The following is a 13,066-nucleotide window of genomic DNA, read 5'->3' as shown; positions in this document are numbered from 1 at the left end:
TCTGCGTTTAGTCCTGGAACATAACTTACAGTGGACAAAAGGTTTCCACAATGTTTCCATGTTATGTTGTGTTAACTTAATCCTCACCAAAACCTGCAAGGGAGCCATGATTATCTCATTGGAAAGATGGAGAACTGAGACTAGGAGAGAGTGAATGACTGTCCAAGGTTGCAAGGGAGAAGCAGGACTCAAAACCAGACCTTCATGCTCAGGTCTTTTTCCTCAATCATCCATGACCCTTCGCAGTCTGCTATAGGGCTTTTGGCCTCAAATGTTTTTTTTAATTATAGCTTGTTTGTAAGAAAAGGATCAACATGGAGTTCCCGTCGTGGCTCAGTGGTTAACAAATCCGACTAGGAACCATGAGGTTGCAGGTTCCATCCCTGGTCTTGCTCAGTGGGTTAAGGATCCGGCGTTTCAGTGAGCTGTGGTGTAGGTCGCAGACGCGGCTCGGATCCCACATTGCTGTGGCTCTGGCCTAGGCCGGTGGCTATGGCTCCGAATGGACCCCTGGCCTGGGACCCTCCATATGCCGCAAGAGTGGCCCAAGAAATGGCAAAAAGACCAAAAAAAAAAAAAAAAGGAAAAAGAAAAGGATCAACATATGTGTCTAAAGTCTCACCAGGGATGCTCCTTTTCCTCTCTTTTTTCCTCTTTTCATTCAGTTTATCTGTCGAGGAGGCCATGTCATTAATCCTGTGGGGTTCCCACAGTCTGAGCTTTTCTGGTTCCACTCCCTTGGTCTCATTGAACATACTCTTCTGTCTCCTTTATTTCCTGTAAAGAGGTTATGAGATCTAGAAGGCTGATCAGAATCTCGTTTGGGTTTTTCTACTTTGCATTTGGCAAAGCTCCTTCATGAGGGTGGTTATGTCAGGGCCCACAAAGTAGCTGCTTTCTCTTGTCCGGTGACATCAGCAGCTGTTGGTGATGATGGCCTAGCTCCCGTTTCACGTGGGGTGGCAGAAAGGTGATGTTCTAATGCCATCACCCTTTCTTCAGTTATTGGCTGGAATGCTTTATAAAGAGAAACTTCCCTCATCAACTGGTTGTTATCCTGAAGTACAGTATACACGGGAACAACAGAATGACTGCCTGTAGCTTTATTTATCACTTTTCAAAATAATGAAACTCCATCATCCAGTTTTCTCTGAGGAATCTGTATGAATATGAACTCATGTGTTCACATAAGAGGTGTTTTAACCTATTGCAGTTACTTGTTTTACTGGTGTTTGGATTGTCTCCTCTCTTCCAGGTGGCCCCCACGTCTGTTTTTTCTTTTTTTGTGTTTTTAGGGCCACATCCGTAGCATATAGAGGTTCCCAGGCTAGGGGTCCAGTCAGAGCTACAGCTGCTGGCCTCCACCACAGCCACAGCAACACGGGATCTGAGCTGCGTCTGTGACCTACACCACAGCTCGTGACAACGCCAGATCCTTAACCCACTGAGTGAGGCCAGGAATCGAACCGCAACCTCATTGTTCCTAGTCAGGATTTGTTTCTGCTGTGCCACAACGGGAACTCCCCCCCCCCCCACCACCAAGCCTTTTCATGTGGCTCTGGGTGTTTTTAAGAGCTGTCTTCCTTCCAGGCTTATCTTGGACATTTCCTGCCCTGAGACTGGAATGGGACATTTCTCCAAGGATTGCCCATTGCTTTCAGCAGCACATCTTATTTAGTGACTTCAGTCTGGGTGCTAGGGAGGCTCATTGCTGCTGGATTGATCTTTGTATATAAGGGTTTTTTTCCTTTCTTTAGTAGACAGAACTAGGAAATAGGCATTTTTAAAAACATTATAATTTTTCTAAAGTGTTAGAGACAGCTGGCAGATTTTGGCCGGAGACGGTAACATGGAAACTCCACTGAGCAGAAGCATCTGATCAAGTCTTCTTTCTTTCCCACTGCTTAGTAATGAGCTTGACTCATCGCTGTCTCTTGGAAAGAAAGATTCACTCTGTCTACTGCCAAAATTGATTAAAGCCCCAAAACTGGTGCAATAAGATATTTAAAAACATGTCAAAATCATTCATCACCACACAGGCTTACATGCACTTACATTTGAGTGGGCAACTGGAATTAGAAGTTTCCAAGGACATGACACTTGTCCATGTGTGTTCCAGACATTATGTCCAGGCTCATGCATATTGGCCTTGGTGTTTCAGTGCTGACCTGGGCCTCGCAGAGTGGACACAGAAGGGAGTGGAGATTTCTCAGGCTCACCAAGCTATGGTGTGAAAAGAATGGGAGTAAGAAACATCCCCTCCCTGCTGGTTATAACTTGAGATGGTGAAGGAGGGAATGGTTTCTGGTTTGTTCTCTTTTGGAATCCCGTCCTAGACAGTTCAGGCTGCTCTAACAGAATACCACAAACTGAGTAGCCTAAACAATAAATATATATTCCTCACAGTTCTGGAGGCTAGAAGTCTGAGATTGGGGCGCCAGCATGATTGGGGCGCCAGCATGGGTTCTTGGTGAGGGCCCTAGTCTTGGTTTCCCGGTTTCAAGACAGCCGATTTCTTGTTGTATCCTCACATGGTGGAAAACAGAGAGAGAGGAAGCAAGTTTTCTGCTATTTCTTATTTTAAGGGCACTAATCCCATTCATGAGGGCTCCACTCTCATGGCCTAATCACCTCCCAGTACCAAAGCCCCCACCATCATCACTTTGGGGGTTAAGATTTCAACATATGAATTTTGAGGGGACACAAACATCAGTCCATAACAAATGCTGATAAATATTCAGGAATATAAAGTACAAAGGCCATTTAGACAATTCAGATGAGATGGGGTCGTATGGGGGAGGAAGTCTGTTTTACATAAATGTGTTGTTTCCTATGTGTGTGAATGTGTGTATGTGCAGTTGATTCTTATTATTGATGGTAGCTATGTTCTATAAAGTCGTCACAAACTCTAAGCTAGTAAATCCTGACCCACTGCCCCTAGAGGAGATACAGGCTTAGGTTCCTGGGATTGTCTGGTCATAATGTTTTCATCAACCAGTTAACACATAACCTTGTTTTGTATGTGTTTCTGTTTTAAGACACGTTGTTTAAGAAATATTTTGAGGAGTTCCTGTCGTGGCGCAGTGGTTAACGAATCCGACTAGGAACCATGAGGTTGCGGGTTCGGTCCCTGCCCTTGCTCAGTGGGTTAACGATCCGGCGTTGCCGTGAGCTGTGGTGTAGGTTGCAGACGCGGCTCGGATCCCGCGTTACTGTGGCTCTGGCACAGGCCGGTGGCTACAGCTCCGATTCAACCCCTAGCCTGGGAACCTCCATATGCCGCGGGAGCGGCCCAAGAAATAGCAACATACAACAACAACAATAACAACAACAACAACAACAAAAGAAATATTTTGACTTATTAACAATGAACTCACAATAAAAAGCATTGTAACTCATATCTGAACAGAGTGGATCTAAACCATGGATTTTCTCCAGAAGACACATCATCACACAGCCTTCTTGGGCTTAGAAACACTTGACAGCACTTCAGCCCTGTGTCTGGGGACCATTTTAAATAGGGAAATTTAAACAACAAAAATGCCCCAAATCAGACACTAAAAATACCCCCAAAAGGATACTGGTTTCCAATGTGAGAGCTGAAACTAGAAGGCAGAGTGTCACCTCATTTGCCCTTGGCTGGGAACATGCATATCCAGCCAGTGGCTCAAAAATTTTGCTGTTCCAAGTGTGTCTGAGAATGAGAGCAAAAGTGCCAGGAGTCTCTATGTGGGGGTTATGATTAAATTTTAATGAGTAGGTGAAACTGCAAATATGAACCAGAGAATACTGAGTATCAACTGTGTGTGTGAGCATTTACCTCTATTCCACAAAAGCCGGAAAGGGCCAGAAGCTTTGGTATGAGGAGAGAGCGCTTTGCTGTGTGTTGTGAGATAAGAGACAACAAACATGTTATCCTAAGTTTGGAGGAGAGATGAATTTCCAAGTGTGTTGCCAGGCCCAGCTCATTTCACACGAGGTTGCCCACTTACCTCATTTCACAGCACCTCCTGTTTTCAGAACTGAATAATCCTGAGGCCCTGCAGGATCCCAAAGTGACTCCCCAGTCTCCAGAAACGCTATTCTCTCAGGTCCCGATTTAGCATTGGTCTTAAGAATGCTTATCACCTTTGGATTTAAAAATCAAATTGTGAAGTCAACTATTTCACATTCGTCAAAAGAGTCAATGATGATAAGGATCCCTAGTCCGTAGTCTTCCTACTAACATGAAAATTGACTTTAAAAAACCACAGAACTCCTAATTATTGAGAAATAACTAAGACCCCAGATAAAACTCTGGGATGTTTCAGTGCCAGCACAGGAAGTGTGAGGGGGAACTTGGATGTTCCTGAATCCCCGTGTCCTAAGTGATTCATCTGTCTGCGTGGAGCCAGCGGGGCGGGCGCTGTGTCGGGTGGTTTGGGGCTGGTGATGTTGGAGCATTCGCGGCACGAGGTGGAAGATGTGCATCCAGCTTACCCACTGCCTAGCTGCCCTTCTTTCTCTCCCGCAGGCAAGGCCCTGGTAGCCGTGGAGCCGGGCAACCGGACGGCCCCGCGGCGCTGCGCCTGCACAGCCGGGTACCACTGGAGCGAGGACTGTCACTGCTGCCGCCGCAATGCCGAGTGCGCGCCGGGCTTTGGCGCCCAGCACCCGGGTATGGGCGCATTCCCGCATCTGCTGGCTCTCCGAAGCCTTGCGTGTACCCCCAGGCCCAAGCGGCCTCTCTGAAGCCTCCTTGCGTGTCTCGCCCACCGCCGCCCCGCCTCCCTGGGCTGGGTGCTGGAGGGGCCTCAGGGTCTCCGGGGAAGGTGCTCCCAGAGGAATGTGAGGGCTTGCTCGGTCCGCGTGCCCTTCTCTAGGCTCCTCCTTCTGTGAAGCCTTCACAACCCCCACCTGGGGGGGGGAACCCAGTCATTCAGGGGTCCCCCGTTTTTTTTTTTTTTGAACTTATGTACTCCCTTAGATGAATTTTGGAAAACGGTGCACATCCTGTCATATTTTTAAGTTGACATCTAAAGCTTTTTTTATTGCAAATTGAAAGAGTTGCTAAGGACTTAGTTTCCAGGGAATCTGAACACTTGCTAAAATATTCAGTGGAATCTATACCATAGCAATTTGATACCCATCATCATCCATTTAAAAATGCACTTACCTTCTTTTACTATTGGAAACTTTCATAGAGTTCTTTTCTCTCTTTTGATTTGTATCCATTTCAACTTCCCTACAGAGTTTTACCCTAATGCATTTCAAGCCTAAATAAATGCATTAGGGTAATCACATTTTCATACTTTAACACAAAAAAAGTACCTTTTTGAGACTTTAACTCTTTTAAAAATTTCCTATGACTCAAGATTCTAAAGGTTAAAACCATTTATTCTGAATAAAATTTGTTAACTATAGTTATTATTCATTAGTTGAAAATGAATGTTATATTTTGCTATATTATAAAAGCCAAACACAGGGTTGGGAAAATTAAAATATTGTTCATTTAATTTCATATTGAGAAAAATGTCCATCGCAGAGTCTAACTGACACAGTCAGCCCTTATCATCAACTTATCAACTAAATAGATGTTCTTTCTCTTGGAAAAAGTCTGACTTGATTTAATTACTAAAATAAATCTCCCTGTGACAGCCTACTCTCTTCTGGATTCTGATTCTAAGATACAGGCACGATCCAGAAAGATATAGGAAAGACCGATCTACAGGCAAGACCTTTTGGAAAGTTTGTTAACTGCATGAAAAAAGGTGCTGGCCCCTTTCTGCTTTTTTTTTTTTTTTTTTTTCCTGGTCAGGTCCTCTCTCCTTTGCCCCTTTGGGGTTGGTATGTCCTTCAGCAATAGGTGGAGGGTAGAGGAGGTGATGTGTAGATGAATGAAAATTTCACCCCTGCCTGACCTTGCAGTGCATTTGAACTCAGAACAACTCTACCTGATTCCAAATACCCCATCTGTGATGTCACACCCTTGTCCTTCATAGATAGATAGGGAAAGACAGAAGCTGTACTGAGGTGCTCTGAACACAGAGCTTTCCATCACCAATATTTTAACTTGTTGCTCTGTTTGGCATCTCAGAAATTTGGCACCATGGTAGGGTTTGGAGCGGTCAGAAGTATGCCTTCTTTTCTAAAGTGGGAGTAGTGTGATTGTGAAAGGGGAAAAGAGAAAGGACACCATGCTGGATGTCCCCAGAAGGTCAGTGTTACAAAGAGCAGATGTGAAAGTCAGGCATGTGTGTATGGAAATTGATGCCCTTTAAGCTCATGGCACTTTGAAAGCCCCTTAGGAAATCTCTGTTTTTAAGGGCTACTCTTCCAGAGTGTGTTTATCTTTCTAAAAGCTGTTTGAATTAACATAAGTGGCTAGGTGTTAACTGCACCTTTGTTAATATCATTGCAAGGCAAATCAAATTACTAGAATTGGGGGGGGGAGGGCAACCTATGTACTAAGCCAATTGCAGAAATCAAGAATGTACTTCCCACTTGATTTTGGACAAAGAAATGTAATTCCTTGTTTTGGTGTTTTATTTATGAAAATAAACTACAGAAGTGCTATTAATTTCAAGAGTAATTTGTGGTTTTGGCACAAGCCAGTTGCCTGATTATGATATCACATGGTAGCCAATGTCCTTCTTTATTGGAATTACCAAAGGATCATCATGTGTCAGTTGCAGTAGAGGTAATAGACATAGGAAATCTGAGACATTTCCTATTTTGATAATGTAGCTTATGCGGAATATGAGAGAGTTGATGTCTTACTAAACTAGGATCAATTGCTGCTTTCAGTGCTATGGCTTAAGGCAGGAGTGCAAAATCCATCCTACTACTTATGTTCATATAAATAGAGTTTTATTGGAACACACCCACATTTTTTTTTACACATTGTGTGAGACTGCCTTCATGCTCAGACAATTTGCAGAGACCAGAAGGCCTGCAAAACCTAAGATATTTACTGTATGGCCCTTAATAGAAAACTTTTAATACCAGCCTTTGGTTTGAGAGAAAGAGACCTATAGTGTAAGATGATTTTTTTTTTAAGGGAACTTTGTTGAACTCTAATACTTCAGCTGGTGAGATTATTGATCAGAGAGGTCAGGACAAGCCGTTTCCTTTAAAAGCAGTAAATAGGCTTCCATTCTCTTACCTGAAGGCTGGTGCAAGCCCCAAAGGGGAAACAGGGGAGAAGAGACAGGTGCTTGGCTAAAGCAAATCAGACCGCAGGCTCCCTGGCCAGGAAACAGTATCAGCAGCTAGGATGGTGGCTCTGACCAGCAGAGGGTCCAGACCGGAGAGCTGGACCTAGCTCAGATCTGTTGATTATGCCCTGAAATTGGGCTAGTTACCCTTCTGGACACAGTGCTGTCACCTGCTGTGGGATCTTGGACCCTCTGAAGCCATCAGCCACAGATGGCAGGGTTGAGACTGGGGAGGTCAGGACTGGGGGACAGCTCCTGATCTCTAGTCCTCTGGGCCATCATCCTGGCTGATCTCTAAGTGTTGTTTGTTTTGTGTTCTTTTGTCCATTGGTCTTTTTGACAGTGCAGCTCAATAAGGACACGGTGTGCAAGCCCTGTCTGGCAGGCTACTTCTCCAATACCTCTTCCTCCACAGAAAAATGCAAACCCTGGACCAAGTAAGTGACATTAAAAGAACGAGATAATTTGTTGAGTTTAAACAATTCAACCCCTGCTGTCTCCTCTGCGTTCAAAACAGACTGATTCAGCTTGGTGAGGCTTCCTCTGGTAGCCACGTTCATGACAGAAAAAGCCTGTCAATTGAGCCTGAGGAAAATAAACCAGTCCAACCGGTCTTCAACCTGATGTGTGACAGGAGCTGTATATTACTTGTTAGATTCACTTTGACCAAAGCTTTGACTTATAGTTGCAACTGCTTTTCCCCTTTTTCTCACCTTATTTAGTTGCAGGTTATTTATGATGTTTATAAATATGATGTTATTTATGATGTCACTCACTGTTTCCACTCCTCCCAGCATCACTGGCTGATTTGTCCAAAGATATGTGTTGTGTATGTGCATATAGACACCCTCTGTTTAAATAAATATTTACATACTTGGCTTTTTTCATATAATATATCCTGAAGGAAGCACATTTCACATTATTCCACTTAGATCTTTATGGCGTTGTATAGCAACCTGGTATGCCTTCAAAAGATGTACCGTAATTTATTTAATAAGTACCTAATTGATAGTCATTTAAGTTTTTTCCAGTCTTGCAGTAATGAATCATTTTGCAATGAATCATCTCATCTATTTACTCTCTCACACATATGTGAGTATATCCATAGTGAATTTCCTGGGTCCTTTTATAGCATGTTCAGTGTTGAATACTCATAATCAATGTCATGATTCCTTCAGTTCCCAATAAACTAATTCTCACTCAATGTTTATTTTCTTATCCATTTATTTAAGTTTTATTTTGAAAAGATTTTCTGTGGTTTCAGCTTCAAACAAGTGTTCATCCAGAGTTTATCACTTAGCCATGATGATTGAATTTGGAATCTTCACTAAATCTTCTTCACCAAATCTTCTTCACCAATCTACTCTCTTCTGGACCATGTCCTCACAGTTATTCTTGGAGAACATGGACAGTAGTTACCTCTCTTTGTTTGTTCATCTTCATGGCGTGTGGATAGGCACTGGGGATTCAAACATCCAGGAAGACCTGGGTTCTTCTCCTGAAGAAGCTACCAGTCTAATGGGGTAGAGCCTTTCATTGCTTTTTAAAAAAATATAAGAATATAAAACCAAAGCATTCACCTCCCTTTCCCCTCACAGCTGTACCATTCTTGGAGAGACGGAAGCACGTCATGGGACTGATAAATCAGATGTGGTTTGTAGCTCTTCTCTGCCATCTACAAAACCACCAAATGGTATGTTTAATGCAGCAGGTTGGTTGGGTAGATGTACCCCAGTCTAGTCAGCTCTTCTAGATTTCTCCCAAATCACATTGCTGTATCTGGAGGGGTCCATCTCTCCCTTTCATTTCATCCTCTCCCTGGTCAGCTCAGTGTTTCATTTTTAGCAGTATTTCAATTCCAGATGTGTTGTTTACATGATAATTTTCTACTCTGGAATGGATAACTAATAATTTATTAATATATACCAAAAAAAAGAAAATTGAGGTGCAAACATAAATTAAAATGCCCAAATGTGGTAGGATGGCGGTAGTCACAACAGGGTATCTATGGGAGATTTTGGTCACCAGCTGGAGTCAGCAACTTGTTAGAATATAGTTATCATTATTTATGGAGCATTTTGTAGATCAGATTAATTTAAGTACAGTTGCAAGACTGACAGAAAGTTGACAGTTAACAGTGGATACCGGTTCTCTAGGTGAGTGAGATGCACTGGAGTTAGGTCCAGATATCACAGTGCAGGAGGAGGAATCAGTGGCCGTAAGACCTTTATAATGAGGCATGAGAACCTGGGCCATGGAATAATGGGGTTCATGAACTTGGGCTTGAAAAATCAAAGGTTTAGCTTTGACATTTTAGCAAAGTGGGGGAACATCCAAGAGTTCTGGATAATGAATCACACAGTCAGAGCATCATTTTTGAAAGACCATTCTGTAGAGAACATTAAAAATGACTGAGGGATTAAAAAATTGTTTAAAAAAAGATGGAAGGAGAGGAAAGGAAAGTCTGGAAACCAATTCACATAAACCAAGAGTTTACAATATAAAGGTACTAGCATTTAAGTGATCAAGAAGGATGAAAAACATGGTTGAGCCCACATTGTGTTGTGGATGAAATACCTGAAATACTTTGCAGCATGGCTGTGGTTCTGTTCTCCTAACCAGCAAAACCCTGGTGCTATGTTATTTGGAAAGAGGTATGATAAGGCCCTCTTTTTGTCTCAGAGCCCATCCACCTTGAGAAGTTGAAGTGTTCCATAGGTAAGCAAAGATGGACCTGGATGGTGGTCAACTCCATTAGAGCTGTTTTAAAATAGAAGTGTTTAAAGATGGTCCTGGACTTGCCCCCCTCAGAGTGGTGCCAGCTGGCAGGACTGGGCTGGGTTGCTGACTTCACCCATCCGAACGGAAGTGCTCTCTGACAAACCTGCAGCCAGGGTCGGGGACCTTCATACTTCTCTCTCTCTACACCAACATCCTTGGTTCTGGAGTTTGATTGAAAGGGTTTTGATTTTAAATTTATAGACAAAAAAGTGAACAACGTTTAATGCTGTTTTTCTCATTTTCTTCCAACACAGAACCCCAGACTTACTTGCCCAGTTTAATTATTCTGTTTCTCTTCATATCTGTGGCATTGGTTGCTGCCGTCATCTTTGGTGTTTACTATAGGAAAAAAGGGAAAGCACTAACAGGTATTGTGTCTATGGTTGTTTTTGAAAATGAATCTCAAAGAAAGTGTATGCTTTGAAGATACCTATATTGCCCTCTGACTGCCCCCTGGTGATCTGTTTAAACTAAGATGAAGTTTTATGCCCGCTTTATGCCTAATTCATTGTTCTCTGGCAAAACAAACAAAAATCCATTGTGGGAGTTCTGGTTGTGGCTCAGCAGAAATGAATCTGACTTGCATCCATGAGGACACAGGTTCTATCACTGGCCTTGCTCAGTGGGTTAAGGATCCAGCATTGCCGTGAGCTGTGGTGTAGGTTGCAGATGCAGCTCCAATCCTGATCCCACGTTGCTGTGGCTATGGCGTAGGCTGGCAGCTACAGTTCTGATTTGACATCTAGTCTGGGAACCTCCCTATGCTGCAGGTGCAGCCCTAAAAAGACAAAAAAGAAAATCCGTTGTGCCTGTTTATGTATGATTGGAAATATTTTAGGTGCAGGCATCCAATGGCTGTTGTATAGATTATGTGGTGTCAGATATACGGAGTCGCATTTATCCTAGAATACAAACATTCATTAATTACTTACTACTTAAATTAATTGCTTAGACAAAATGCTCAGGGAAATGGCAGATGGAAAGTTTTTACTGGGGTGTTGCCTTAATATGTGACTTCTAAATTCTGAAAATAAGTTGTCTTATATTCAGTAACATTTAGGTGCTCCTTCTTAGCATGAATAGTCAAGTGTCCTCTTGTTTGTTGGGAATGGTTTTTCCACACACACAAAAATTGTTTGATAGTGTCTTTTAACATCATATCCTGTTTGACTTTTATACTACAAAGCTAAAAAGGTGTAATTTTAAAGAAAGGGTTCAAGACTTCATGAGGTTCCCTAAAGTTGTTTCTTAGTACACATCATTCTCTTTTGAAGCATGTGTGGTCTTCCCCATCCATTCCCACTTTCAGTTGCTCACTTGTTTATCTTGTCCACCTCTGCTTTGCTGTGATTCCATCAGTTCTCCAGCCATGGCATCCATGAACTTCACAAATCCCTGCAGACTTTCTATTTCCATTAACATTTCATTACCTAGGAGTTCCCGTAGTGGCTCAATGGCTAACAAATCTGACTAGGAGCCGTGAGGTTGCGGGTTCGATCCCTGGCCTTGCTCAGTGGGTTAAGGACCCGGTGTTGCCGTGAGCTGTGGTGTAGATTGCAGACGTGGCTCGGATCTGGCGTTGCTGTGTCTGTGGTGTAGGCCGCAGCTACAGCTCTGATGGGACCCCCTGGCCTGGGAACCTCCATATGCTGTGGGTGTGGCCCTAGAAAAGACAAAAAGACAAAAACAAACAAACAAACAAAAAACATTCCATTATCTAATGTAGCACTGGACAGTCAAAAGAAGGAAGATTGTTAAGCAGAGAGTATTTGAAGAGGAAAAGTTGGAATTAACTTTATTTAAAAGTCTATTCATTATTGAATATTATTATTTAATGCAGCTTCTCTTTCCCGACAATACCTGGGGATTGGAGTAAGGTATGTTCAGAGATGTGGATGGATTGCTTGCATAGTCATGTTTACATGAGAAAACAGACTTCGGATGTTTTGTTCTTCAGCTTTTGTCTGTGTAATTATCTCTTAGGCCACATTTTACCAATGTCAAAGGCAATGGGCCTGCCAGTCACTGAGTTGGGATGTAAGACTATTGGCTTTCTCTTTATCCCTTCCTTCAACATGTGTTTCTTGGCCACCAGGGACCGGACAGGCCCTAGGACACTACGCACAAACCAGAGCCATTGCCCCCCTGGAGGAAGTGTCTCTGTGAGCAGGGCAGGTGCTGGGCCCGCAGAGTGAAGCTGAGTGTGGAAAGGGAGGAGCAGAGCTCCAGGTGACCGAGTTGTCCGCCCAGCCTGGGGTCAGCGAGGGCCTCCCCGGGTAGAGGCAGGAGGGATGAAATCTGAAGGACAAGTTGGAATCAACTAGCCCAAGCGGAGCCAAGGAGAACCAAAAGCACTCCTTGTGGGGAGAACCGAGTGATTGGTGGGGGCAGGGCAAGCAGGGGGATTGAAAGGTCAAGTGCAGCTGGAGCAGAAAGTCAGAACCAGTGTAGGATGGAACTGGAAAGAGGGGCACGGCCAGGCAGCGCAGTCCTGCCGGCTTTGCTAAGGAAGGTGCTCCCAACCTTAGCAGAAGGAAGCACAAATGGCCCTCTGGTTTTAGTATTTGGGTATTTTAGTAATTAAAATAAATTTGGGCAGTAAGAGTGGACGCAAACCCACTGGTAAGGAAGGTTTTTGCCATCAAACAGGAGAGACATTATCATAGTAGGTATGACCTCTGTATACAAATGTCATTTTTAGTACCATGTGTAATTGTTTAGTCCTGATCCCTACAAGGAAAGAGCTGCAACTTTCCCTCTAATTTGAAGTATCTTCGTTTTTATATAATTTTAAAATTATAGAATATAAGCATGACTAATAATGATGATAGTAACCGACATATATTAAATATTTATGATGTGCCAACACTGCTATAATATGCCTTTTACACGTACTAAGTCTCCACAACAGCACTATGACTGAGGCAGTATTAATTACCCCACTTTATGATGCAGAAACTGAGGCTCAGAGAAGTTAAACAGACCAAAGTCATGTAATAGGTATCATTACTTTTATTATGACCTGATTATCTTCCAATGGAGAATGCACAACCTCTTGGCTTTAGTTTTTATAGTAAATTCAACATCAA

The 13,066-nt window shown here is 43.1% G+C and overlaps 1 protein-coding gene across 2 annotated transcripts in view; it reads left to right on the top strand.

Annotated features, from left to right (window-relative positions):
• TNFRSF11A (TNF receptor superfamily member 11a) overlaps window positions 1-13,066 on the top strand; it is a 56,673-nt gene that overhangs the window by 25,836 nt on the left and 17,771 nt on the right. For both annotated transcript variants that reach the window (XM_047767011.1, XM_047767010.1), the window contains exons 4-7: window positions 4,514-4,657; window positions 7,540-7,633; window positions 8,795-8,889; window positions 10,232-10,345. In XM_047767011.1, coding sequence (XP_047622967.1) covers window positions 4,514-4,657; window positions 7,540-7,633; window positions 8,795-8,889; window positions 10,232-10,345 — 447 coding nt within the window. The remainder of the gene's footprint in view (window positions 1-4,513; window positions 4,658-7,539; window positions 7,634-8,794; window positions 8,890-10,231; window positions 10,346-13,066) is intronic.

The sequence above is a fragment of the Phacochoerus africanus genome, chromosome 2 (genome assembly GCF_016906955.1).
Source record: "Phacochoerus africanus isolate WHEZ1 chromosome 2, ROS_Pafr_v1, whole genome shotgun sequence".
Lineage (NCBI taxonomy): Eukaryota > Metazoa > Chordata > Mammalia > Artiodactyla > Suidae > Phacochoerus > Phacochoerus africanus.
Note: the sequence above shows the minus strand (reverse complement) of the source record. Positions and strands in the feature narration are given on the sequence as shown.